Raw genomic sequence first — 27501 nt, 5'->3', positions numbered from 1 at the left:
TCTCATATTCATTTGAGAAAGACAATATTTGAGTCTACTATCCTTTCAAGATAGTTTGATAACCTTCAATTCCAGCTATTTCGTGTACTCGTTGGTTTGTTTTTCTTTCAAATTCAAAAAAACAAATCAAATATATCAATATGTTTGGTGTGCTCAATTTTAGAGGCTGACATTAGATAAGTTCATGGTTCGAATCTTAGTGAATACGAGTCTAATGACAGATATGCTCTAGCCGAGGCCATTCATCATGACAAATGGATTAACGAAACAATAATTTGGATTCATTAAAAAATCAACAATTTTGAAACACATAAGCTAGGGACCAAGAGCACAATAGTTTACCCAAAATTCAATTTAGCACAAAAGCACAAAAGTGCAAATTAAAAGCTTACAATCCTAAGTAATCCAAATTACAATATCCATGTAAAAAAACTGAATTCGATCACAAATACTAAAACTTCTCAAAATCTGAAATTGGATGCAATCTTCATACCTAATAGAAAAAACCCAACACTTTACCACCAACATTCTTTCTCCTAGCCTCTTCATGATCCATGATACCAGCAGAGGTAGTCAAGACAATATACCCAAACTGCATGATTGTAGCACCAATAGTTAGGGACCAAAAGAAAAATCATATGATACAAACAAGCAACATAAGATTCGATGGTTTATAAAGATTGTCGATATATAATTGCACTTTAACTATTAGTTTTTCTTTAATTGTAAAATCTGTATTATGAATATAAATGAAAATATTAAAAGATAGGATGGCTAGCACATATTGAAAATGGGTTTTAAGTTTTTTTGTACAAAAATGAAAAGACCAATAAATAAAAGCATAATTAGCGAGGTATAGTAAATAGATAGACGATATCTACAGACATAGGTAGAGTGGGAGGCCAAAGGATATTCTCCTCACACACCCCATAAAAGCATAATAAGAAACTATACGCCCAACCATTAATAACGATTTGAATTTAAATGCTGCGTCATTAGAAATAATTCATGATCATGATTTAATTTTATCCAAATAGTCGAGTGAGCATTTGGGACAATTCATACTATAGTGATTTCCAATATATGAAGCATAAGTCAAGACAAACACTACTGAATTGTTCTGGTTAACCCCTCTACAATTCCAACCGAAGTTTTAAAAGCCTACTAGACCTAACATAAAGGAATGCTAGGAACCAAAAGCAAATAAATTAGAGAAAAAAAAAATTGTTTGATCTCAACATAACAAGGATACAACAAACAAACAATGAACTAAGCTCATATTTGAGATCAAGACTCCAACATCAATGTGGTACACAGAAGAATGACCACACGAAAGATAGGAACTATAAAACAAACTTAATTAGGGCCTGTTTGGATGGACTGTTTATTCGCAGCTTATAGCACAAGCACTTATCTTATCACAAGAAGCTCTTATGCATAAGCTTATTTTTATAGAAAAAGATAAAATAAAAAGTTAGATAGTTTTAGTATATCCTATGAGCTGTTTTAATAATTTATACTGAAGAGCATATGAAAATAAGCCGATAAAAGCTTGGGAACATTGCCATAAGCTGATTTCATAAGTTCTCAATACAGCCCCAGAAAACTTATGTCAATGGATAAGCTCAAATAAGTCAATCAAAACAGCGTAAATACAATCATGTAAATTAATCTATGAAACAACTATCATGTTTATGGTCATTTATATCAGATTTATAAGACAAAACTGGGCTTTTCAGCTGACCTGTCTTGAGGGAAGAAGCCTAGCAGTCCATCCTTCAATCTCTTTGACACCGACATCGAAACGAGGACTAATAACACCACACTTATTCAATCTTCCATTCAATTCGACGACAATTTTGCCAGACCTGTGATCATCAACGTATTCGAACTCTCCAATATATCCTACAACAACCACAAGAGTATACAATATCATCACATAGAAAGAAAACATTATCCCACAAAATGAGGTCAACTACATGAATCAAACAACCACATACCATGCTTTTGCATGACCATAAGGAATTTGATAATCACTTTTGAGGATGGCCTAATCATAACTTGGCGCTTCCCACGTTTCTCAGCATTGTACATGCTCTTGAGTGCATCGTTCAAAACACTAACCCTGACCATATTTTCTGTTACAAAATTTAAATAAACAAAATTATAAATAACATAAAATGCTTATTTCAAAATAATCCAATCCAAATCGAAGAAACCCTCAAGGGTATAAAACTAGATCTTACCAGAGAAATTGTGTGTTTGTGCGGAAACGAATACCCTGTGTTGAGAATCGAAGAATTAGGGTTACGGAAGCATCAAAATGGTTTTTATCCGATTTTATACTATTGGGCTGGGCCTACATGGCTATTTTTACAAGTATATTTTTATAACTGCTGATTTTTGCTACACCCCCGCAAGTAATTCACACCCTCTGCATTTTATGTAAATTCTAATTTTACAATTTATTTATCACAATTAATGTTTCATTTTCTGATTTTATACAATTTTTTATAATTAAAAATATGTTCTTGATAATTATAAATTTTAGCTTTCTATAAAATTTAGACAATTCAAAAATTTTAGCTGTCGAGAAGAAAAACAAGATTAATTTATGTACACTAACGATGTCAAACTTTTTTACAAATGCATACAATCAACTTATGTAAAGCGGATTTTTTTTTAAAATAAATTGATATTTGTAGAGATATTTTGGAAATATTGTAAACAAAAATACATTGTAGGAGTACACAAGTTAAATATAGGTTTTAGTATGGCTTTTTCAATTATAATTATATCTTTAAATAAACTTGTCTATAAAATTGTTATATTATTGTTGGCGTCATTCATAAAAAATGAAAATTTATATTATATTATATTTTCTATTTAATAAGAATTTATATTATATTTATTATATAGTTGGTGTCATCGAAATAGATAAATATAGTTTTTTTGTTACACTATAAAAGTGAAAAAATATATATGCATTAAATCAAAATCAAAATTTTATGAAAACTATTGTTTGTAACTTATAGCATTGACTCAATAAATAAAAAAGTGTCTGAACACTTGTACAAAAAGACCATTAAAATAACATACCTCTTTTTATAATATTATTGAAATCAATTAAAAAATTAGTTAACTCCCATTAAAATAGAAACAATCCACAACATATTTACAATATTTTACCGCTATTTTATGTTTATGTGTGTTTGGAATAAATAAAAATTGGTACTAGCCAAATGCATTTTTTTTTTATAGGAGTCAAATGTAATTCAAATAAAAGCAAATCTATACAGCTTTTGAATGTAAGTGGCTCAAATCTTGATACTGGTCAGTTTCAAACTCATTTGCAGTTAAAATCGATTATATAAAATTAAGTTGATCCAAATCGATTATACAAAATTAAGTTGATCCAATAATGTCCACCCAAACACTGAAGTTGATCACTAGGAATCATTGTCTGCAACGACGTGTTGGAGTTTGACACGAATGTTCTTCACTTAGTTACTTTGGTGCAAAACTATAGTTAAGCTAGTTGAAAACAATTCACTGTAGTTTTTTTCTTTCATGATGCATATGCATTAACATTTCACGCTAACTATAGTTTTTCTTTTTTGTATCTAACTACTAAATAATTATTCATAGTCTATTCTTCTTGTGTTTATATACGTCTTCTTCACATATGTGCATCCAATCTAAAACGAGACTACTATCATTTCATATGAAAAGTATTACCACAACTTTCTTTCTTATGCCTTCAATTTTAATCTTAACTAGTGAAATCAACTCTCTATCCCTATTTTAATCTGTACCATTCTAAACTTTATTGTTTGTTCTTCATACTCCAATATTCAGTCCATAATATTACGAATTTATTTATTGTTGTGAAGTCAATTTCGTGTAAACTAGTGTTTTTTATGTAGAGAAAATTGCACTACCTTCCCTAAGATTTCTTCTAACAAAACAGATTTGACTTCCTCTAGTTTAAGTTAACACTAGACTCTCCTATTTATTTCTGTACATGACACACACTCCTGTATGATAACTCCGTTTACTTGTGGCATGACATTTTACTTGTTTTTCTCTCACAATGCCATCTCTAAAACCGCGATAACAAAAAGTTAAACGGGAGCTTGCATGCGCTTTTAGTATCACAGGATGATAACCAACAGAGTTGGTATAGTATTGTAAGGATTTTTATTTTGTTTGGAATTTGATTAAATTATACATTCTTTCCAGTTGAAAACTAAGTTGTAACGATTTACATGTATGGCCTTTGTACACTGTTGACATATTCTAAAAACGTATTAAAGTGGCGAAATAATGAATAATAACTACACAGTCTTGCTATGTATAGTGAAGTTGAAATATCACCTAGAATTCATCAAAAGTGAGAAATGTTGCTTCATGGAGACTAATCTAGCGGCACGTTATAGGCAGCCACGTCACATTCAAAGTAGTCTTTGTAATCATTCTCAATTAGAGATGTTCTTGCATGCAAGGTATATGGTCAGATAAATCCTTCTGTTTGTGCATTAAATCTGATCTACCATCTCTGTTGAAAACTAATGAGATTGAAAGGATAGCACAGGAAAACCTCATTTTGCTAAATTAAGTACGTTTTACCGCTCTTCCTCTAGTCACAGACTTTAAGTAGAGCTCCTCATATTGTGCTGCTGAAGAGTCCCAGCTAAAATCAATGTTCATGTCCTTCTGAACAAGTTGCTTCCAACTCTCAGGGTCGTCCCTGAAGAGATTAATTGCGCGTACTAAGGCACCATCTATTCCCTGTCAAAATTGTGTCATTAGAGTTTACCAGAGCAATAAACAGCATAAAGTAATGTTTATTTGTTAGATGGGAATGTTGAAGGTGAATAAGGTAGGTTACGGAAAATAGGTTTAATAAAGCTTTGCATTACGGATCTATAGCAGGCATGACAACAATCTGTCATACATGATTAAAATAGGACCAAATTTGATTAATTTTAAAAACAGAGGAACTTGTTTGGCTTAAAAAAAGTTGAGATCAAAATCATCCATAATCCAAGCTACAAAGACTAAAGTTGCAATTAGGATTTCACTCTCACACTCTCTTGTATCATAAATACTGAAAATACAAATTAAATATTGCAATCATTAGATAATTTTAATCAGTACAATTTTTCATCCCAGCTAAAGATGGAAGCGGGGGCGTGACCCAAACCTACTCTATCATGAAAAACATGACAGCATCTGTGATGTTGGACTGTAAAAACAAGATATTTTACTTTACCTTCTCATCAGCATTCAAAAATGTAAATCCATTCCGAAACTGTGAAGGTATTGTATCGTCATCAATGTCAAAAACACTGCAAAATGAGACAGAATGGAGTTAATTTTCAGAAACAAGAAGTACACTTTCATGTCATGTGCTATGCTAACCTGTCATTTAGGCCACCAGTTTTTCTGGCGATAGGTACAGCACCATATCTCATTGAAATCATCTGCAGGAAATATATTAGGAAACTGTGTAAAGTATAAAAAAAACCTTAATTTAAGCTTTTCATATTGTCTGCTTTTCATTCACTTATATGATCATCTTTGTACAGTTGGATTCTTTATCGCGTAATTTTACTTCATTCTGGTGCAGAAAATGGATTTTGGTGGCACACTTAGCTATGAATTAAGTTTGACAAAATGGATATCGTTTGATAGTAGAGTAACAGAAAATATATAAGCATCTATAATCAAGATACCAATTTCTAAAAAATAAAACAGTTTTTTACTGGAAACATGTATCACGTAAGAATGGAACATGGATTTGCATTAATCGTTGACACTACAATAAGTAATTTTAATCTTCGAAATTCATGAGCAGCCATACCTGTGTTAGGCCACAAGGTTCAAAGATCGATGGAATGATGAACATGTCAGACGCAGCATAAATGGTATGGGAGAGAGATTCGTCATACTTCAATATCAGCCTTATGTTGTCATGATTCTTGAAATGGTTGGCAATGCCTTCAAATTCTCTCTAGAGAATAGAAAACTGATAATCAGTTGACAGAAAATATGGGGAATGAATGGGCATATCGAAGAAAATCAACTCCATTAACAGTCTACTTCCAAAACATTAAAAAATAAAAAATAAATATCTCAGTAATATTTCTTTTCACAGAAAGTAAGAGTTTATGCGAGAATATATATAAATAACTGTATTATATTAATATTTTGATTGTAATAGTGAAATCATTAGTTGACTGTTCTACGCATACACCCTCAGTTATAATACATAGGGGTGTGCATTGGTATGAACAGTCAATTATTAATACAGAAATCATTAGTTTTATTGGCGTATTCTCACCTTAGTTTTATTTAAAAATGTCGTATCCTTTAACCTATGCATCCAAATATATAATATACGTCTGTATGCATATATATATATATATATATATATATATATATATATATATAAGCTATAATCCAGTTCAATAATTATGCTTCCATGAATTCCCAGATTTATGTATTATCTTTTGGTTACAGTGACAATTCAGAGGTGTGAACCCTTAATGCCGCAAACTAACCCATATGATATCTCACACCAATACCCCTGTTCTAGTTGCTTAACTAAAAAAATTCTTGATTACTACAACTTAATTTGCACATAGAAATTAGCTTTTAAGTAAATGTCACCAGAATACTTAGTAGTACATTTCTAAACTAAATCAGTCAGAAAGGTATATCAATTTTCTCCAGTTTTTTTAGTATCATTATTTTTTCTCATAACAATATTCACTGGGACCTCTGGTTATATATAGTAATAGTTAACTGAAACGTAATCTATGTAAGATAGTACTTTTTTTTTTGTGCCGAGAAAGAATTCCACATTTATTCTAAGTTGACTTTCTTCTGTTATACTGTTTTAGCTGACTCCATTCTAAAGTGGAGTATAATATCACTAAGTTTCAGCTATAAGGAACGAAAATATGACCTGAATATGTGGAACTGGACTTGAGCCAAGTAGAACAAATTGACCTCCCAGCTCCAATGTTAGATATATTGCATGTCTTATAAGATGAACACCTTTTTGTGGAACCAACCTTGTTATGCAGCCAACCTATCATAGAAGAGAATAGAAAGATCATACTATTAAAGCATCTTAATTTCTAATTTCTTAGAATAAGTCGGGAATGATTAATTGCTAAATGAGAGACAAATAATTAGAAATTTCAAGTTAAGACATCACTTAACCATATATATAAATGATGTCTTCCAACAAAGAAGCAAATGAGACCTTAAAGCAACATACAAAAATTAATTGAATAGAATATAGGAACTTATAATATTTTGGAAATATGTAAATTCCTAAAATTTGGACTGGAGGTAAATATTGATTATCATTTTTCAGAGGTGAAGTCCTGCAAACTCTATCACGGCATCCCTCGCAACACATTCACAGACTTTTTTTTGGCAACCACCAGCACTATTCACTATCATTAGAAAGTTTCAGACAAAACTATAGACTGAGACCACCTCCATATGGTTTGTCTAGAACCAATCTAAAGTCTCAAAATCTCAAGTCCAATAGGCCAAAAATGCGCACACACTCTGCTTTTTGGTAGCACTTTGGGGGAATGAAAGAAAATTGACAAAGCTTGAATCTTTCATGAGATAAAATATAGCATCAATTTCAAAACAAACAAAAAAAAAAACTGAGTGAAGAGCAAACTATAATATATTGTAACAAACAAATTGTCCTATGAAATAAGAATTATATAATTACCAACGGCCTCTTAACATCTGCAGAAGAAAGACCTAGATTCTTTCTCAAGGCTTCCTTATTCTCTGCTTTCCCTTGAAGATCATTTGCACTGTACTGGACTTCAAGAAATGGATCAGTAGCAGGATTCCATATATCAGTGTCAATACCATTAAGAACACCGATGAACTTTTTGGAGTGGGTAGAGAGGGTTGAATGGAGGCCTTTACCTCCCTGCATTTTGTACAATAATATCATTCATGAGACCCACTTTTCAAATTGAAACGTTGTAAAGAGAGCTCATAAAATAGTCCAAACTTCAAGCATTTATCATGAATTATGTGTGATTCTCCATTATTTTTTCTGTACAAGATATACTGTCAAATTCAAAGATCAATAACAAATTCATTCCGGCCTATGTCGACTTGCACATCAAATTGGACTCCTGGTACCCTTATATTGCGCGTAACAATGTCAAATGCCAAATAGCTAGTACAAAAATATATGCAATAGTCTTCCATTTATTATTAGAAACAAAACCTTTGTCTATTCTTAAGAATCAAATCTTCAACAAGCTTATGCTATTAGTAAAAGCACATGAATGGTTTTAGATCTATAACAAATCACTAACTTGAAATCTATTTGGCTTAAAGAATGGACAAAGCATAAGCCCACTCGAAAGAAACTCTGCTAGAATTATAGTTCAATCAAAAAGCAAGAAGTATTATGCATCAAATTCTTCAACACTTGGTCATAAGGACTCAAAAGCCAAATACTGTGTCAAGGAAAAATTCTCCGTTTTAGATGAAGGTATCTGAATGGTTATAGATCTATAACCATTCAGATAGATGCAATCTAGTCAGCATAGATGCAATTATAGGGAAAGTTGTTATTCAAAGTTGACCTTGTGCTGGTTCTGTTATGTGTGCTGCTTGCTTTATTATTACATGAATTAAAAAATTGATATTTTGATAAACCAAAAAATACCTAATATGCATAAGAGCAAGAAATGAACAATACCTCCGCAGTTCTCACTTCTTGGGCGTAAGTAGGGGAAACTGTTGTTACAATGTTTGAGTACACAACTCCACCCTAAAACATTGGAAGGTAAACTATTACTTTTTTGTTATATTTGCTCATAAATGGCAGAATAGATAATCATCATATTAGTATACCTTGACAGAATTGACTCTATCATGTGCTGAGTTGTCCTGCATTCTATCTGGTCTGTTTAGATGGTGGCTATCAAGACCACATGATTCCAACTCTGAAGCTGCTGCAGTCCCTTGGTACTCAAAGTTGTGGCATGTAAAGCATATCCTAGCTGAATTTAATCCTTTTGGGGCATATATGTCCCAGTATAAAGGAGCCTGGCAAAGTAGCATAATAAAGTTTAGTCTGTAAGTTACTCAAAGAGCAAAAGTTTGGTAAAAAACGAATTAAGAGGTCATACAACAAATGCTGTCTGCCAATCATGACAATGAATGATATCTGGCTTCTTGCCAGCTTGAAGAAGAAACTCAAGTGCTACACGGCTAAAATATGAAAATCTTCTAAAATCATCACGCTCGCCATAAAAGTCTCCTCTCCAAAAGAACTTATCAGGATGATGGGGCTCAATGAAATAAACAGGAAGGCCTGCATAAGTAAAGTGAAGTTAGTAAACCATATATAAAGACATTCAACTTAAACGGAAATATTTAACTATTGACCTTCAACAGTGCCAACCCAGATTTTATTTTTGAATAATTGACCATCAAAGTATGACTCTATTACCACATCCAAAGCCTGCAAGGATAATCAAATTATCACAAGTTGTTGAAGATACCAAACACCAATACTCAACATCTTTGACTCTTTACTCAATAAATAGCATACTCTCAAATCACCAATGCGGTCATATTGCATGCAGTCATATTTGGGAAGTACGATTTCAACAAGGTGTCCCTTCTTTTGCAATGCTTTACTTAGACCACAGACAACATCCCCCAAGCCACCAACCTGTTACAGAAACAACTCAATCTAAATATCAGTAAGTAATAAGAAAAACAGATTAATTGAAAGCAGAAGATCATGCACCATCCTTGGAAGAACAATATGGAAAGGTATGGTACTAGTCATTTTTACCGCAGTGTTCTAGAGTTTTGGGAACTCGACAGTAGAATGATGACAGGACATATCATGGAGAACGATACAACTTTAATACCATGCAAAAGTTATAAAATATTTATTCTTTTAGGTATAAAGGGAGGAAAAGGTATACTCGATAATAAAATTATATCGATATGGCATAAATGATATATTGGGTGTTATTGCACAAGACAAAGCAGTGATCCTTATTTATACTAATACTAAACTCCTAATCTTAATTAAACAACGATACAAATAATGATGTTTAAGGAATTATGGAAACTAATTTTAGGAGACAATCTAAGATAGGGTCAACATACTATAATATTTTTTGACATATTCAAGCAAAGGCCCACTGTCAAAAAATTGGGATGTTACGATTAGAACAACTCCCATTCGTAATGGTTATGAACAGTACAAGTGTCTGACTTTTAACCACATGCTACTTATTTCCTAAAAAGATTTCAAAAATTGGCACGAGGGAGAAAAAACGATACAAGAGACCGTGTTTTAACGATGTTTGAAAATTTAGTTCAATTCAAAACTCACACCTAGTATCCCCCTTATTTACAGAGTAAGGTGCTTCTGACATGCCTCTTTAGCATCATTTAAGTGGGTGTTAGTTATACAGTAAAAGTACAGATTGTAGGTGAAGGGATAAGATCATGTTGAAAGAATTAGAAACATCAGGGATAAGATAAAATGAGTTCATAACAGAGAAAAACAGGGATATGGAAACAATGAATTCACCTTAGCCACTGGTGCCATCTCTGCTGCAATATGAATCACATATAATCCTGGACTAAAGATAAAAAGTAAGGGATGCATAAGATAATGGAAGATATATAAAATGCAACACACAATTAGAATTTAATACCTCGTTGCAGACGATGTAAGGCCAAGAAATGCAGATATAGCCCCGTCTTCATTTTGACCTTTGCAAGCCATATATACATCACTAATACTCTTGTCTTTTTTCCACACCTTTTCTCTCAAAAGCTTTGCGTCATCTACTGCTATCTTCTTTTCAAGTGTCCAGCCATCAATTAGAAGCAACAATTGACTCCAGAATTCCCATGGCATATCTTCCACTGGTTCATCCAGCGTCTTTCTCTTGCTTTCTTTTTTAAGAATATCGAGTGTATCTTGAAATTCGTTCACTGACTGTTGATACAACTGAATATAAGAGTTTATATCTTCATCTGATTTTTGCAGGCTGTTCTCCAGTAGTTTTATCTTTTGCTGCATTAGTTCATTATACTTCAGCAGTTTATCAGATGATAGCTTATAGACGTTAGCTTCTTCAAGGGATGTTTCCAATTTATCAACCTTCCTTTGAAGATCCTGGTTTTCTTCAAGCACTATAACGGCTTGGTTGGCTTGTTCCGTTGCTTTATCTAGCAATAATTGCAAGTTTTCAACCTTATCTGATAAATGCTTGCATTCAACTCTAAGTGTGGACAGTTCAGATACATCTTCCGGAGATATTGACAGTTTTGATTCCAAGTCTTTTAGGGTTGATTCCAAATATAAGCGCTCCTTTTCCAATACCACTAAACGTTCATCATTGTTCTTGACATCATTGAGCTGTATTTTAAATGATTCTATGGCATTCTTCAGAGAGGCATTTTCTTCTCTTACCGAATTAAGCTCCTCAGTAAGGGAATGGATCCTATCATTATGAAGGTCATGCAATTCAGCATTGCTTTCTTCAGTACTACCCTTTTCAGCCAACTCATTACGCAGTTTCTCCAACTGGCCCTCCATGAGTTCCACATGCGTCTTTTCCTGGTCAGCAACTTCAATCCGCGCATCAGTCTCAGCCAACCTCATCTCTAAGTCGTTAACTTCTGCTTGTAACGCTTTCTTTTCGGCAAGAACCTTTTGAAGATCTTCAAGTGCACGAACTCTAGCCTGATTTATAAGAAGGATGTCTGGAAGAAAAACATACAATTCTTAATAACAGGTGACAAGACATTTAACAGAAAATATATACATTTAAAAAGGAAACATACAAGTACTCCAGAAGAAGATCTTACTTTTCTCTGCATTTTTTATCATGGATAACAAATCTTCCAATTGACCACCAGACAACTGTTCAGCCTGCTCTGCTCCGTTTACATTCAAGGCCTATTTCATAATTGAATAATTAGTTAATGGCACTAAAAGCCAACTTTTTAACCTCTTGAATCATATTGAAGAGCTAAATTTATCCATTCTACGAAAGTGTTCAGAAGCGTTTATTTAATAATTATCTTATTACATAAACACTTTTAAGTGTTTGGCAAAACACAAGAATGAAACTTACTATGATATGTCATGACTCATGAGTTGTTTTCACCTTAAGACATAGTTTGAACAAACAGCTTAACTAAGTGTTTATAGCATAAGCGCTCATCAAATAAGTTCTTATGTGTAAGCTCTTTCTATAACAATAAAGTCAAACTATTTTGATTAGATATCTTGGAACTAAGCTAAAAGCGATTTATGAACATTTCATAAGTTGTTTCAGTATGCTCTCTCTAATTTTAAGAAGTCATTGGAATAATCTAAAGAAAGTAGCGAGCTGCAGGATTTAGTCTTGAATTGAAAAATGAGGTAATACAAAAGCATAAGCACTTAATCAAACTAAGTATCTATCTATCCGAGGTAGCATTTATGATAAATTGCAAGGTGAGTTTGAAGAGGATACCGATGGTGTGGAATTGTGTGGAGAATGATCATGATTAGATTTCGGATCGATAGTTCTTCCTCCATCAATGGAAGATGGTTGTGATGATGATGATGATGATGATGTTTTCTTGTGATATTGTCTTTTCTGCTGCTGAGAACTGTAGACAAACAAAATTGATTAACAGATTAATAATAATGGAAAATGGGAATATTGATTGATAGGTAAATTACCTGAGAATACGGAGGTGTCGGATTTTGCAGGAAGATGGAAATGGAGAGCACATTACGCGGCGGGTAGGCTGATTATAATTATTGTTACAGTTGTTGAAGCCGCTGCTCAAATTGCAGCATACAAAACATGTTGCTAGCTTCGAAGCCATTTTTTCAATTTGAAGAAGAAAAAGGAACAGCTCTTTCTTCTTCTTCTTCTTTGTTCGTCTTTGGGTTCAGTTAGAGAGGCAAAAATCCGTTTCTGCCGCATCCCGCATGGGGATATTTATTAATATTTTATAATTATATATAGAAGATAATTTTTCTTTGCTTGTGAAAGAAAGAATCCAATTAGCATAAAATAAAGGAATCCAATTTTTTTATTTAATTAATTTAATTTATCGGAACCGTGAAGAGAGAGAGACAAAAATTTATTTAACGGTGCTGGTGGGTACTTACTTGAGAGGAGAGTGTGAGTGAAGTCTAGATCCTACTTTGCCATGTCATCTCTCACCTTATTGTTGTGGTCAGGTGAAGGTTCCCCACCGTTGATCTCGTTGACTAACTAGAGTGGTTGATCATTTATATGTGTTTGTTTGTTTGACTTACTTGACTTGCAAGTTGCAATGTGCAAGCACGCTGCATTCTCCCATAACGCCGGATGCAATGCCATGTTTGTCTCTTTCTAAATCTCAAAGCAACCTAGAGTGCATGTAGCACTTACCTGACATTGTGGTTGGTGATATTGGCCAACCATAATATCACATGTGGCTTTCTTCCTTTGTCACCCAAATATATATGCCTAAGCTATATTTTTGTCTGTTTAGTCTCGTTTAATTAAAGTCTTTTTTTGATAGGGTTACCAATAACAAAAGGAAAAAAAGAGAAAAAGGATAACTAAAGGGAACCTAAGTTCCAAGCTTGTCTTTAGGGGGGAATGACTTCATGTCTTGTGGGGACGGTTCCAAATAACAGAAAAATTTAAATGGAAGCCTTTCTTTAGCTATAAAATTTGCACACGTATTTTGGTCATGCAAAATATGCGCCAAAGTAAAATTATCTTCTTAATGTAAGGCCTCAAAGATTTAGAGAATGGTTGAAGCACGAACATGTAAGTTATGGCTACTAAAACCAATGAAGATATTCACTGCTATTAAGCAATCCCATTCGTGTAATCTCGATTATGACAAATGGCAATCCCTATCTGTGTAGCACACAGTCAGCCAAGAGAGCACCCCCATCATAATATGTGACATCTATTCAACTCCTCATCTTACATTTACTTTTCTCTTCTTATCGCATTGCTTTCTCTCATAATTTTTTTCTTTTAAGATGTATATGTTATACGCTTTATATAGTTCACCAAACATTTTTAATTTCAAAATTTTTGTCAAAACTTTATCATAGTTACACCCCTTAATTTCCCGTCACCTCTCAATCAAAAATTAAATAGCTATAATTTCTAAAATTCCATTTGTCTCACTTAATTTTAAAAAAAAATTATTCGTTTTTCAACTTTCTTCTTCAAAACTTGTCAAAGGTTAACGAAACTTGTATAGTATCTTCTATTAGCATTCTCTAAAAAATAATTTGTGCGTTGTTTTTGTAAGGATTGTACATGAAGTCAATTCAAGTACATTTTTGTAAACTCGCAAAAATCCATTCCATAATGCATATAAATTCTGACTTTCTAAATGTTACACAACCTCACGAAAATCAATTCATTTGCCTTTACATAAACTCAATCAAGTACTTTTACCCAAGCTCTATTCAAGCTTAGGGTATTTTGAGGGGTGTAACATTTTATTCTTTGCATTGGTAAATTTCCTGTTTAAGCCATATATATATATATATTGATGTCGATAATAATTGATGCTCTAAGAAAGCAAGCACATAAATGAATGGGACAACAATCTCAAGACTTGTCCTCCCAAAACAACAACAGATTCGCTCGTTTCACTGTTACTCAGCCTCATACGACATAGGAACATGCATTACATCCCTTCAACAATGTGCACAAACCACAAACCTCACCAAAGGCAAACAACTCCACACCCATTTGCTCAAAAATGGTTTCTTTGCATCCCCACTCGCCATCACCAGCATCATCAATATGTACTCCAAATGCACCCTCATCAACTATGCTCTCAAAGTTTTCAACTACCCAACCCATCATGACAAAAATGTATTCGCTTACAATGCAATCATTGCTGGATTCGTTTCAAACGGACTCTCTCAACACTCGTTTGGTCTTTACAAGCAAATGCGCCTTCTGGGTGTTGTTATTCCTGATAAATTCACGTTCCCGTGTGTGATCAGAGCTTGTGGTGATGCTGGAGATGTTTTTGAGGTTAAGAAGATTCATGGATTGTTGTTTAAATTTGGGTTGGAATTGGATGTTTTTGTTGGAAGTGCTTTGGTTACTACTTATTTGAAATTTTGGTTGGTTGTGGATGCACATGAGGTGTTTGAGGAATTGCCTGTTAGAGATGTTGTGCTTTGGAATTCGATGGTTAATGGATATGCACAGATTGGGTGCTTTGAGGAGGCTTTGGGGATGTTCAGGAGGATGGTGGAAAATGGGGTGGTTCCTTGTAGATATACGGTTACCGGTGTTTTGTCGATATATTCTGTGATAGGAGACTTTGACAACGGACAGGCTGTTCATGGATTTTTGACGAAAATGGGTTATCATTCCAGTGTTGTTGTTTTGAATGCACTGATTGATATGTATGGGAAATGCAAATGTGCTAGTGATGCTTTGAATGTATTTGAGGTTATGGATGAGAAGGATATGTTTTCATGGAATTCGATCATATCAGTTCATCAACGGTGTGGTGATCATTACGGAACTTTGAAGCTTTTTGATAGGATGCTTGGCAATAAGGTTCAGCCTGATTTGGTTACAGTTACAACAGTACTTCCGGCTTGCACTCATCTAGCAGCCTTGATGCATGGTAGAGAGATACATGGGTATATGATAGTAAATGGGTTGGGTAAGGAAGGAAGAAACAATGACTTTGATGATGTTCTATTGAACAATGCTTTGATGGACATGTATGCAAAATGCGGAAGTATGAGAGATGCTCGCATGGTTTTTGATAACATGACAGAGAAGGATGTGGCCTCATGGAACATCATGATCACTGGTTATGGAATGCATGGTTATGGTGATGAGGCATTAGATACGTTTACTCGTATGCGTCAAGCTCAATTGGTACCGAATGAAATCAGTTTTGTTGGATTATTGTCTGCATGTAGCCATGCTGGCATGGTGAAGGAAGGGCTCGAATTTTTAGCTGAAATGGATTCAAAATATGGGGTACCGCCATCCGTTGAACACTACACATGTGTGATTGACATGCTTTGTAGAGCAGGGAAGCTCGTGGAGGCTTATGATTTAATGCTAACAATGCCCTTTAAAGCTGATCCTGTCGGATGGAGGGCTTTGCTAGCAGCATGCCGTATCTACAAAGATACAGATTTGGCTGAGATTGCAGCAAGTAAGGTGATTGAACTTGAGCCAGGTCATTGTGGAAATTATGTGTTGATGTCAAATGTTTATGGAGTAGTTGGTCGATACGAACAAGTATCTGAGTTGAGACATACAATGAGGCAACAAAATGTGAAAAAGAGACCAGGTTGTAGCTGGATTGAACTCATGAATGGTGTGCATGTATTTCTAACGGGTGATAGGACCCATCCCCAAACTGATTTTATCTATGCTGGTTTAAATTCATTGACAGCAGTTTTGCAAGAGCAAGGCTATGTCCCGTTGGTCTAGCATTTGCAAAGTATGCATGAATGCAGGTTTCAGATACGACAACATCGGTTTACCATCTTATAAATTGCAGAACTTCAGGACTTATAATTGTAGAGGACTAGTTCAGAACAAGGATTTTGGTAAACATCGAACCTTGATTTATCTCTCAAAACAATAAACAATTTGTTGAACTCATGGTAGTCATTGAATTTGGGACCAGATTTTTTTTCCATTCTATACATACAAACAAAAGCACTTAGATGTAAATATTAAATTTAACCTTCAGAGTTCAGACACGGTTGTACTTGCTGAGGTTCTCCGTCTCAATATTCACACAGGAAACAGTTTTTAATCGTTTCAATTTATCCCCCTTTCTTTATTTTTTCTATTCTTGATGCAAGAAAACAATCTTCCTTGTGGGCATTTTCTTCCTTACATCACATTGTTGTAGATTACAGTAGTAATTTTCGCTGACATTGAAATATATTTGAGTTTATTCGCAACTCAGGTTTTAGTACTTTTACAAATAGTTTCTTCCGTTGTATTTTATTGTAATTGTCGTGAATCTGCTGTGGGTCAAGTCAAAAGGGGTAGCATTTAGGGTGGGAAGGGAAAAGAGTTTCCCATTATAGGAAAGTGATTTTTGACCATTAGATTAAATGAATAACATAATTTTATAATAGACTTTCAATACTAGATAATTTTTTTTTTTCACACTATCTCCCACCACCATTCTCTCTCCTCCATCCCCCTCACCTACCACCACCGTCCCAACAGGCAATAGCATCCCTAAGCAGCAACAATGATCTTATGCAAGGCAATGAAACAATTGCAGAAAAAAAACTCATTTCTCTTATTAAAAACAAATCTGGGTTTGAAGTGAACTCTAGAACATTGCTGGAAAAAAAAACTCACGAACAATATTTTGAATAAGATATAAATTTTTTGAGGTTTTATTTAAAAAAAAAAACCAGAACAGTATTAAATAGAAAAAAAAAAATCTAAGAATGAATGAAAGGTTAAAACTCCTACAATGGAAAGAGTAGCCTCATAATTGCATTTCGTCTCTTAAGTTCTTTACTCATTTCCAACATTAATCCTCCACATCAAAAAAAATAATTGATAACTTCTGTTCATTTTTGTTTTCCCATTTATGTTAATTAATCAATGGTTTTCAGCAATTTAACAGTTAATTTTGTGCATAATTTAAAGGAATCAATTGTAAAAGGGTTTGGGTTTGAAGAAATAGTTTAAAGATTGCAGGGCTTCACTCAAGAGAGACTTGAATTGAACATTCAATAGAAGTTGAATGTAAATTTCTCCAGTCTCCACCGTAAATGTGAATCTAAACTTCCCGATCTGAAAAATCAATATTGATGAGGTAGAAGACGACATGAAAGACGAAAAATAATATAGTGTGCACAACTTATGATAAAATCGGTACTCCTCTCTAATTTAATGGTCAAAAAACACTTTCCCGTGGTGGGAAACTCTTTCCTCTTCCCACCCTAAATGCCACCGTCAAAAGGTCTTGCAAAAGAGAAATGAAGAATTGAGTTCAACAAGTTATCTTTTTTTAACAAAAGGAAAATTCAGCCTTTTCAAGTAAAGATTATAATTTGTTGGCAAAATTGCTCATGCCGTCCCCTAACTTAGCGATCTAGTCCTTTATCTTTTTGGAGAATGTTAACCAGTGCGCCAGAGACATTAGTTAAGCATCAAATAAAGTAAGTTTTTATTAAAAAGTAATGTAATTATTACTTAATAAGAAGTGACAGTTTATATTTCCAAGACAGAAAATTCTATTTATAGATTCATTTAAAAGTAATGTAATTACTACTCCCACCGACCCATTTTAATTGAGCTCCTGGCTTATTTCACATTTATTAAGAAAAAGTGTATAAGTGAAAGAGAGAGAAAAATGGGTTTGAGTGCCCTTATCAACTATTGGTGCATTCTTCTTTATCATAAATGCAAAGTAGAATATATTGAATTGAGAGTGATGAAAGTAGTATTAATTAGTGTTATAATTGGAAAAAAGTAATTAATATTGTATTGAAAAGTGAAATGAGTCAATTTTTCAGAAACAATATTTTGTTGCAAGTGGTTCAGTTATTATGGGACGGAGGGAGTACCTCCGTCACTAATTATAGGACCCTTATGCTAAAATCACATGAATTAAGAAAGTGAGTATTTGTATTAAAGTTGTTTGTACAATAAATAGGACTATGTATGTAAAGAAATAATTAATGTAGTTGAAAATAGCAAAGAGCTCTTATAAAAAAAGACATTTTTTTTTTCCAAAAGGGTCTTATAATTAGGGACGGATGTAATATTACTTAATAAAAAGTGACAGTTTATATTTTCAAAACAGAAAATTCTATTTATAGATTCCTTAACCAATGCCATGGGGGCACCAGTTAACAGAACCTTATCTTTTTTCATATCATTTTAATTTATCATTCCTTATCTTTTTTCATGTCATTTTAATTTATCATCCATGTTCAGATACGAATTTCAAGCTTCAAATCTATATTTTTCCTTCCCCATCAAATCTTAGTCTTGTATTTATGTTATGCCCCAAAAGAAAACCATAGGTTTGAAGCTTGTAAATTTCATATGCAAACATGAATGAATGACCCAAATGACACGTAAAAAAGATAAATGACTAAATTGTTAATTGAAATCGAGTTAAGATACAATTCAACAGTATATACAGCAGTGATTATAATTTGTTAACAAGGTCAAAAAGAGTTGAAAAAAGTTTACTTGTGTATTATTCCGTATCCAGTTTGCCGCCAAGAAATTTAATCTTTAGAACCCGAAAATAAACATTTGGAAAATCCAAGTGTAATGATAGTTCACAACGAACCACATATTCCAGTATTGGCTCGCAATTAAATGGTAACACAAGCAATCATGGCCATTAAAACAAAACTATTGTATTGTAAAACAGAAACAAAACTATTTTTACAAGGGTATGGCAATGCGTTTCTGCTAAGATTGTCAAATGAATATACATATATTTTGTTATCCTTCACATATGTAACAAGTCAAAAAATGATTACAGAAATTGAACACAAACGGGTAATAATGAATCTTGAATTTCTTCGAAGCCAAGACAACAAATTTGTAACACGATCCTACTCTTTCCTCCTTATACGTGTGCGCACAAATGAAGCTACAGAAAATTGGTCTAAACTCCTTTGGGGTTAATTCCCTCTTCATATGCCAACCTCCAACACAAACCAACGCCAATATTTATATCTGATGCAGTGAATGGGACTTCCAACAACTATAGGAACATAGCTCCAAAAAAATTAGATCCCACATTCTCATGTATTCTTATTTTAATCCACCTAGCTTCCTTTCCGCACAGTCAATCCAAATTGAACTCTCTATGTAAACTCTTTGGGGTTCATTTCAAACCTATCAGTATCAAATAAAAAATAAAAAACTGATTTTAATTATCCTTCCCTAAAACTTTCCACAAACCCTTCATGAGCAAATAGAGGCTTACCGTTGAATGAGGGATCTGGAGCAGAATCAGAGCGATGCAATATAAAGAAACAGAAATGGCAACCCCAGTAATAAAGTTATGCAAAAGCCGCCGATTGTCTTTTGTGGGTACAAACACTGTCTTGAGGGTATTTGTTAATTCAAAAAGTCGATGAGATACCTGCAAAATAATGTCAAGATAGAATTGCAGCACAAAAGGTGCGACTTAATCAGGACATCTTTCCTGAAACTTAAAGATAAATAAAAAAGATGGATGCAAAAAGTGACCTAAGCACACTAGTTAAAGAATAAAAATGAAATGAAGTTATTAAAAAGTACAACTTTCCTAAGTTAGCAATGTATTAAATCTAATACTTTTTCATGTACTTCTAGTTTTTAATTTCTGAACTGGTGCTCTTAAGACTGACTAGCAGTAGAAGAAGAAAAATGAAAGAAGGAAAGATCCATACCAAGACGTATATAGCAGTAGTAAGCATGAAGTTGAGCATGGGGTACTCTGGGATAAAAGAAAGAAGCCACTTCGGCTGTCCATTTGGCATATTTGATCTGTATGCAAAGAGGATATTATCAATTACACATCTTACTAAGGGAAAATTCTTTCATGTTTTGAACCATATAATTTTTCCAAATTTTGTTCATGATCCAATATACAAAGACATATTATAGAAACAACACTACAACAGAGACACAACTTCGCAATAAAAAAGTGGACAACATACATCCTGAAGTTTTTCTATTCATGATAATTGCAATCTCTAAAACCACGACCCACTTCAGCAACTATTGAGATCGATCATGATCAAGAAATCTTAAAATTACATGTGCGCTATTGTCTATTGGTCTGGGTCATCATCACTAGGGATCATAATATTTTCAATTCATTAATCTAAAGTAAGGAAAGTAGGAAACACATGAATGATATAATACATAAATCATTTGAGCACGTATCTCAACTGACTGGATATTTGCCTCACAGCCCTCTAGGCTTTGTTTGGGAGTTGGGAGGGGAGGGGAGGAGAGGGTTTTGGAAAAAAGGAAGGAGCAAGTGGAAGAAATAGAAGACATTGGGAGGAGAGGGCTTTGGAGGTTAATTTTTTACTCATAATAAAAAATCCTCCTCATTTGGGGGAACTCAAAAATTGTATTGGGGGAGGGTTTTGGGGGGGTTATGGAGGGTTTATATGAATTTTTCAAATCCAATCTATGTTGTTATAATATTCTTAAAATTAAAAGTATATTAATCATAAGTATTAGTTTATCATTCTCTAAAAAACTGTTCTTTCAAAAAATGTGAATTTTTTGTCCATTTTTCTATATATTTCCAAGCCCCTAAAGCCCTCCCCTCCAAACTCCCAAACAAAGCCTTAATGTTATCTCACAGACATAAAATGCAGTAATGACTGGTCATCCAAATGAAACAAAAACCACACTTCCCATATTTATAAATTAATTGAGGCCGAGAGGATGGTGAAAGAATTTAAAAGATTAATATGCATACACACCTCAACCAAATGTGGAACTGTGAAATGTAAGTCTCCAAAGTAATCTTGCCAAGCCATCTGAAAATCCATACAAAAAACGGGAGAAATTAAGAAACAAATATTAGTAGAAAATAGGTGTAACCAAATAAATGCAAAATCCGTCAAAACCACCCAACATGGAATTTCAATAATTAAGGTGAAGAAAACGTACGCAAAGAGGGTCAAAGAGAAATTCCGTAAGTGCTGAGTGAAATTCCTCAAGCAAATATAAACGCTGAAAAATAATAATAATAGTTAGAAAATCAATAGATGGAGCTGGAAAAAATGTTTAACTACATGATTCTATGATTGCTATCTTTCAAGCAGAAACGAAGGAAACAAATAAAACATGAAGAACAGGCTAAAAAGTAAAAGAGAAATTGATAACACCCACGTGATTGGAATCCACGAGGTATATGGGTGGAGTTTGTTATATGAAACCTTGTCCAGCTTGTATATGTATTCATACCACATATACCCAACCTAGAAAGAAAAAAGAAAAAGAAACGTTCTTGCTTAGTCTTTTTGGTCTACATACAAAAGAGCAGATAAAACCATGAATAAGCAAACGGTTTTACAATAAGAAGACATGTAACTCACAAATAAAGCAGCTGACACAATGCTGGTTTTGATTGTTACTCTTCTCTTGGTTTCACTCTCTTCCAATTTTTCCATCCATTTCTCAACCTGAAATGGTAAAATATGTCAAATTAAAAATTGCTGGAAATCATTATAAAAAATTACACACTACAACACAAGCTAGTATATGATATTACATTTGGATGGAAGTAGGCATAAATCATTCCAACTATCCAAATGTAGCGATCAAGCCCAGATCGGAAATGCCACTCATGCATTCGGGGAACATCAGGCTTTGCAGGATCAGTATAACCTGCCATATGAAGATTACTATTATGAACTTGCAGTAAAAAGGATACCAGATTACCATTCTTATTATAGCAAATCAATTTGAAAAGTGCAAAACGACAATAAAAAACATGCACTGAAACGAGAGTGTATACAGCTTGTTCTTAAAAGGGGGAAAACATCTAATACACACATACACACACACACACACACACACACACACACAACAGTCACTTAACCAATACAATTTTGTAATCGGGTTGGCAATAACTATTGTAAATAACAGAAGGGGGGCCTGCACAACTCGAGTCTTGAAAGGCAATGAAACTGTTCAATTTCAAGCATAAATAGTAGATCATGGGAAAGAAACTGGCTCGAGGCTATGAATCAGTTGAATGAAACGAACTGGAAATCTCAGGTATGACGTGTTGGTAAGGAAAGTCGCAAGAAGAAGAAAAAAACTAATATACAGAAGAACAATTTGCGTGTATTACTAACCCAAAAAGAATGCAAATGGGCTCCAGAATAATTCAAAAAATCCTGGGATTTCCCAAATCAAGATCACCACAAGAAAGCATGCCAGAAACTTTACGGCCATCACTGAGGCAATTTCATTGTACTTGTTATATATACCCAATGCTCCATACACCATCAAAGTAAAAAGCGTGTGCATTGGACATATATAATAGAGCATATAGTCGTTGTTGAGAACGATACAACAGAAGGCCACGAAAAAGTTAAGCCGCCACATCATCTGCAAGGCACTTTAATGAGTTATTGTTTAAGCAAAAAGAGTAGCAAGTTAAGGACAGGCAGTGGACAACACCAGCTGAAAAAATATGTTGCATAAAAATGGTTCTCAGGGTCAAGAAATCTATATCACCTGAGCAAAGCGTGGAAGGCTAAAATCTTTTCTGATATAATAATAGGAGAAGTTGCCAAACCCAGTCATCCAAACATACGCGGCAATGAAAACACGTATTGAATTGTATATCTCCGTAGCAGCAAAATAATGATACATTAGAAAAAGGACCTGAACACACAGAACAATAACATCAATAAATAGTTAGAAGTACCTGACAGATTCAAAATCATATTATAAAAAAGTGTAAGTTTGGATGAAATATTGCATTTTGAAAGTAACACGCGCCAAGACTACACCAAGCTACGTCGACTTTAGTTTTTTTTTTTTTTTTTCTTTCTTCATTTTAATAACTGAAAGCATCAATTTCCATCACATATCATCAAATAGCTTCAGTATTCCATAATATTTTCCCGGCAACAGCTATGAAATAAATCATAATCCATACTAAAAAAAGTAACAAAAGAAGCAAAGTAAAAAAGTAACATAAGAATGAGAAATCCAAATAGAACTGAGATGATTTTTCACATCAGGCATGATGTATCCAGGTAAAACAATGTCAGTTCATAAATAAAATGTCAATGAACGGAAAAGGTAGAGTAAATACTTTTAACCATAACTTTTAGGAGGTAAGCAATAATATAGAATCTCTATTTACAAGTTTTCAGATCAGCCAAAAAGGAGCACCCACCTGCATCCATCCTTTCCATTCTTCTGTTTGATGTCGATTAAGGTAAAGCATGCTTCGTGCAGAAAATGATGATGTGTCATTATGCTTTTTCAAAGAAGTCATTGCTGAAACTATAAGCAGAAGAATGAAGAGGAAAATGAAAAGATCCCGATTATAGTTCTGTCAAAAAAAGGAAGGAAAAGCAGGTAAGAAAATAATAAACTGCAAATGGAAACTTTTGACCATATGGTGATTTATTAAATTTAAACACATAAAAGACTACTGTTTATTTCAATATTATATCTATAGACCCAGTGGATATAAGTATTTCAAAATCAAACCTGTGCAGCAGTATATCTAAACAAGCCTGATAGCTTTGTTTGAACAAAAAATTGATGCATAAAGTTCATTGGATATGAAGTCCAGAAGTGTGAAGTGTGAACTAAGCTAAGAGTAAAAATTGACAAGGTAAAAGTAAAACATGTAACAAGATATCTCTACACAAGCGAAGCTTGTCGCAGAATATATCACGAAAGCCTAGTGAAAAAGAACCAACAGAAATACAACAACAACAACAACAAAAAATGATACATCGACGTGTATACGGCTAATTGCATAATGGGGGAGCATTTGAGCTTCCCAAACTTGCTTTTACATAGGACAAACTTGTTTTTATTAAAAAATGTCATGTTTGCTTGTAAAACGTCAGAATTGATTTTGCTACCAAACCTTGGTTTAACAAGAAGTGATAAAAAGTAGTTTGTGTTCGGTTAAAATATTTACACTGATTTTTTTTTTTTTTTTGGAAAAAAATTACACTGAATTGTACATCAAACTTGCTTTTATATTAAAACATCAAAATATAAATCACTTCACCGTAAACTCAATTTTACAAAATCAGGTTCATTCAAAATCATGTTTGATAGACACTCACCCAAACAAACTAAAACACTGAATTGTGAACTGGGCTATTGTAAAATCCACCAGTGAAAATTAGTCAAGGTGGACATTTTATGAGATAGCATCCTTTTCAATCACTTGAATAGTTATTCTAAAGAAAACAATTCTAAAGAATTCATATATAAATATTCTAAAGAAAACTCAAAGCATTAATAACAACAAAAATTGTGAAAACTTAAACGAGAAACCAAACAATTACAAAGAAGCAAACAAAAATTGAAGTTGTCGTAGAACAAGTTTCTCTATGAAAATCACTTTACCATATAAAGATATTTCATGTTCCTGATCGAAGCAAAAACAAGTGGAAATATAATAAGTGGTATTTGTGTACCTTTGTAGAATCTCCAAGTATGTCGGTTCGATCACATATGTAGAAATAAAACAGAATCAGCCCAAACTCAGCCCTATAGAAAAATTACCAATATGTTTTTAGGATTCAGAAGTGTAACATATAATAACTTAGTGGTAATTTACAAAACAATGACATACATTGCCCTCAAAGTTGCCCGATTTTCTAGCAAGAAAGAATCATCCATGGTCAAGAACCTAGACAAAACAAGTAAAAAGACAAGGATCTTAAAATATAAAATATAGAAGTAAAAGACTTAAAAGAAGCCCCTGACATTGCATGTCATAGAAAATTACCGAATCAAATTCAATTTGACAGATGATGCATGTAATTTTGCTGATGCAGATCTTGTAAGCCCTGCTTCCAGCAAAATGGCCCGATCATCTTCCTTAATTGTATCCTTCCCCAACTCATCAAGATTAATATCTGAATGACTGCAGTCCACCAGGAGAATTGTTCAGATTTAGAAAATATTTGCAGATAAGTAATTTCATACATTCCATGTGTCAAAAACTTTCATAGCATGAAATTCAATTTTTGAAGTAGGAAGTTCAAACCATAAAAGTGCATCAATGAAGAAAATGATTACTTATATCAAGTTTAGTCGCTTAAACAAAAACATAAGTAGATCCAAGATGGGAAACATAATATCCATATTAGTAGGTGTTTATGTTCACACCATGAAACCTTCTGATGCCAAATTATCATACGATTGCAGTTTTGATTGCAGGATAGTAGTGGTTTTAAATTTTTAATCCCATATGAGACAAGAAGAGTTCATGTATGTTTACTCCACTGACCCTGACTGGTTGGTATCCAAAGTCCAAAAGTTCAAAGCTTTACTCATCATCTAATTTCTTTTTATTAAATCTTAATCTCAGATTTGCTAAATATACTACTATCAATCCATTCAGTAATTTACCTATTATTATTTTTCAAAATAAAGACACAAAGTGCAGTTTCAGATTTGTAAATAACACGGGTGTCGAAAAATTGATAAGTAAACGCTAAATTCTGCTACTTGATTTAAGGATCACTGTTGGTTCCCAAATACCTCATGAAAGACTTATCTAGTAGATTTTTCTTTTACCAATCACATCAAAATTGAAATACAATGAAGTGGAAGCACAAGATTTCAATGTTTATTAACATACTTATCTAAAGCATTATGGTCACCCTCTTCAACTTCATCAATCCAATCACGAGAAGAAAAAGCCAAACAGAAGAGAAAAAAGTTGTCCTTGATATATATATATATATTGCACTAGTAAACTTAATAAACTCGAATCAATTGAAGTCAATAATTTGCTTTCCTATGACAGTGTTAAAAAAACTTACACTTTAGTAGGAGATGAGGTTCTTTTGTACTCTAAGTATTCTGAATATATCCATGTAACAAAAACTGGAATAACTCCAAGCAAGAAAGACACCTGAATGCATAATAAACAAAGCTCAATCACAAAGTTGGCAACATCATCCCACAACTATCATAAATATTAAATGAATAAATAAAAGTTTTCTTATACTCCACGCGAAAATGCTGAAACTTGAGTTGAACATCAGAGAATTTGAAGTTAAAATTGATTGATATTCTCAAAATTATGATCATAATGCATCAGATTTAGCTACACAACTTACATCTACTTAATTAACAAATTAAAATATCTTTCAAGACAATCCAGATCACAAAAATCACAACTAGGAACTATCACAGATCAACTGAAACAATCATTCAGTACAATTAATCCCAAACCTCAAAATAATGAATTCTGGATTCAACTTTGAAATCAAAGAATTAGAGAAAAACACACCTGTCCCGGCGTAATTGGTCCGGAAACAACCATCTCCAATCCTCCAATCTAGAAAATTGATTAAAAAAAAAATAGAGATCAGAGAAGAAAGACGCATTGGAAATGAAAATCTGAGAAATATAAAGATACATACCAAAAATGAAGAATTGAAAGAATTAGGAGAATTTGTGAAGAAAGCGTATGAAAGAGTGATGATAAATAGATAGCAGAGAAAGAGAAAGAGAAACCCTAAGATCTGAAGAGAAGAGGAAGAGTTTGCTTGAAGAATAGAGAAAATGTCGGAGGGGATGTCTCTCTCTCAGTGGTTGAATTGGAAACTTAGAAGAAGCTTTTCAAACAAACTAACTATACCAGTTTAGATTTAGATATGAAGATAGATAATATCAAATACTATATGAAAATGAAATAGAGTGTGACCAGTGTTTA

General features: G+C 33.4%; 4 protein-coding genes across 5 annotated transcripts; 1 reads left to right on the top strand and 3 right to left on the bottom strand.

The window, feature by feature from the left end:
* Nucleotides 1-259: 259 nt before the first annotated feature.
* On the bottom strand, nt 260-2369 carry LOC25493391 (40S ribosomal protein S15a-1). Its single transcript, XM_013601880.3, has 4 exons — nt 2247-2369; nt 2001-2138; nt 1745-1905; nt 260-592 (listed from the first exon to the last, which is right to left on the bottom strand). The coding sequence occupies exons 2-4, from the start codon at nt 2131-2133 to the stop codon at nt 494-496; spliced, it is 393 nt and encodes a 130-aa protein (XP_013457334.1). The 5' UTR covers nt 2134-2138; nt 2247-2369; the 3' UTR covers nt 260-493.
* Nucleotides 2370-4177: 1808 nt separating this feature from the next.
* LOC25493390 (probable starch synthase 4, chloroplastic/amyloplastic) lies at nt 4178-13079 on the bottom strand. The gene is made up of 16 exons (XM_024782086.2): nt 12776-13079; nt 12564-12702; nt 11911-12001; nt 10749-11805; nt 10622-10673; nt 9620-9742; nt 9454-9529; nt 9195-9379; nt 8917-9111; nt 8762-8833; nt 7766-7975; nt 6974-7099; nt 5867-6016; nt 5425-5486; nt 5276-5351; nt 4178-4791 (listed from the first exon to the last, which is right to left on the bottom strand). Exons 1-16 carry the CDS (start codon nt 12922-12924, stop codon nt 4615-4617), a joined length of 2940 nt encoding a protein of 979 aa, XP_024637854.2. The 5' UTR covers nt 12925-13079; the 3' UTR covers nt 4178-4614.
* Nucleotides 13080-14463: 1384 nt separating this feature from the next.
* LOC25493389 (pentatricopeptide repeat-containing protein At3g14730) lies at nt 14464-16869 on the top strand. Its single transcript, XM_013601878.3, has one exon. The coding sequence runs from the start codon at nt 14652-14654 to the stop codon at nt 16536-16538; it is 1887 nt and encodes a 628-aa protein (XP_013457332.1). The 5' UTR covers nt 14464-14651; the 3' UTR covers nt 16539-16869.
* Nucleotides 16870-19436: 2567 nt separating this feature from the next.
* LOC25493388 (protein REDUCED WALL ACETYLATION 3) lies at nt 19437-27501 on the bottom strand. Of its 2 annotated transcripts, none has more exons than XM_024782285.2 (17): nt 27303-27501; nt 27076-27123; nt 26603-26694; nt 25561-25698; nt 25405-25461; nt 25247-25319; nt 23977-24135; nt 23307-23456; nt 22922-23177; nt 22333-22448; nt 22157-22243; nt 21951-22039; nt 21729-21791; nt 21539-21595; nt 20486-20582; nt 20038-20196; nt 19437-19946 (listed from the first exon to the last, which is right to left on the bottom strand). In XM_024782285.2, exons 2-17 carry the CDS (start codon nt 27106-27108, stop codon nt 19941-19943), a joined length of 1632 nt encoding a protein of 543 aa, XP_024638053.1. In that variant the 5' UTR covers nt 27109-27123; nt 27303-27501; the 3' UTR covers nt 19437-19940. The 2 variants fall into 2 exon arrangements, with proteins under 2 accessions (XP_024638053.1, XP_013457330.1); XM_013601876.3 differs by having other exon boundaries at nt 27209-27500.

Source organism: Medicago truncatula, chromosome 4 (genome assembly GCF_003473485.1).
Source record: "Medicago truncatula cultivar Jemalong A17 chromosome 4, MtrunA17r5.0-ANR, whole genome shotgun sequence".
NCBI classification, from domain to species: Eukaryota; Viridiplantae; Streptophyta; class Magnoliopsida; order Fabales; family Fabaceae; genus Medicago; species Medicago truncatula.
Note: the sequence above shows the minus strand (reverse complement) of the source record. Positions and strands in the feature narration are given on the sequence as shown.

Coding starts and splice junctions, on each gene's coding strand:
- LOC25493391 (XM_013601880.3), bottom strand. CDS start 2,133: ATGGTCAGGGTTAGTGTTTTGAACGATGCACTCAAGAGCATGTACAAT. Junction 1,906..2,000: donor TATGGTCATGCAAAAGCATG/GTATGTGGTTGT, acceptor TGGTTGTTGTAG/GATATATTGGAGAGTTCGAA. Junction 593..1,744: donor GGCTTCTTCCCTCAAGACAG/GTCAGCTGAAAA, acceptor ACAATCATGCAG/TTTGGGTATATTGTCTTGAC.
- LOC25493390 (XM_024782086.2), bottom strand. CDS start 12,924: ATGGCTTCGAAGCTAGCAACATGTTTTGTATGCTGCAATTTGAGCAGC. Junction 10,674..10,748: donor CTTACATCGTCTGCAACGAG/GTATTAAATTCT, acceptor TTTTATCTTTAG/TCCAGGATTATATGTGATTC. Junction 8,834..8,916: donor ATAGAGTCAATTCTGTCAAG/GTATACTAATAT, acceptor CCAATGTTTTAG/GGTGGAGTTGTGTACTCAAA.
- LOC25493389 (XM_013601878.3), top strand. CDS start 14,652: ATGAATGGGACAACAATCTCAAGACTTGTCCTCCCAAAACAACAACAG.
- LOC25493388 (XM_024782285.2), bottom strand. CDS start 27,108: ATGGTTGTTTCCGGACCAATTACGCCGGGACAG. Junction 25,699..26,602: donor ACCTCATCTCCTACTAAAGT/GTAAGTTTTTTT, acceptor GGTGGACTGCAG/TCATTCAGATATTAATCTTG. Junction 22,449..22,921: donor CCCATTTGCATTCTTTTTGG/GTTAGTAATACA, acceptor TTCATATGGCAG/GTTATACTGATCCTGCAAAG.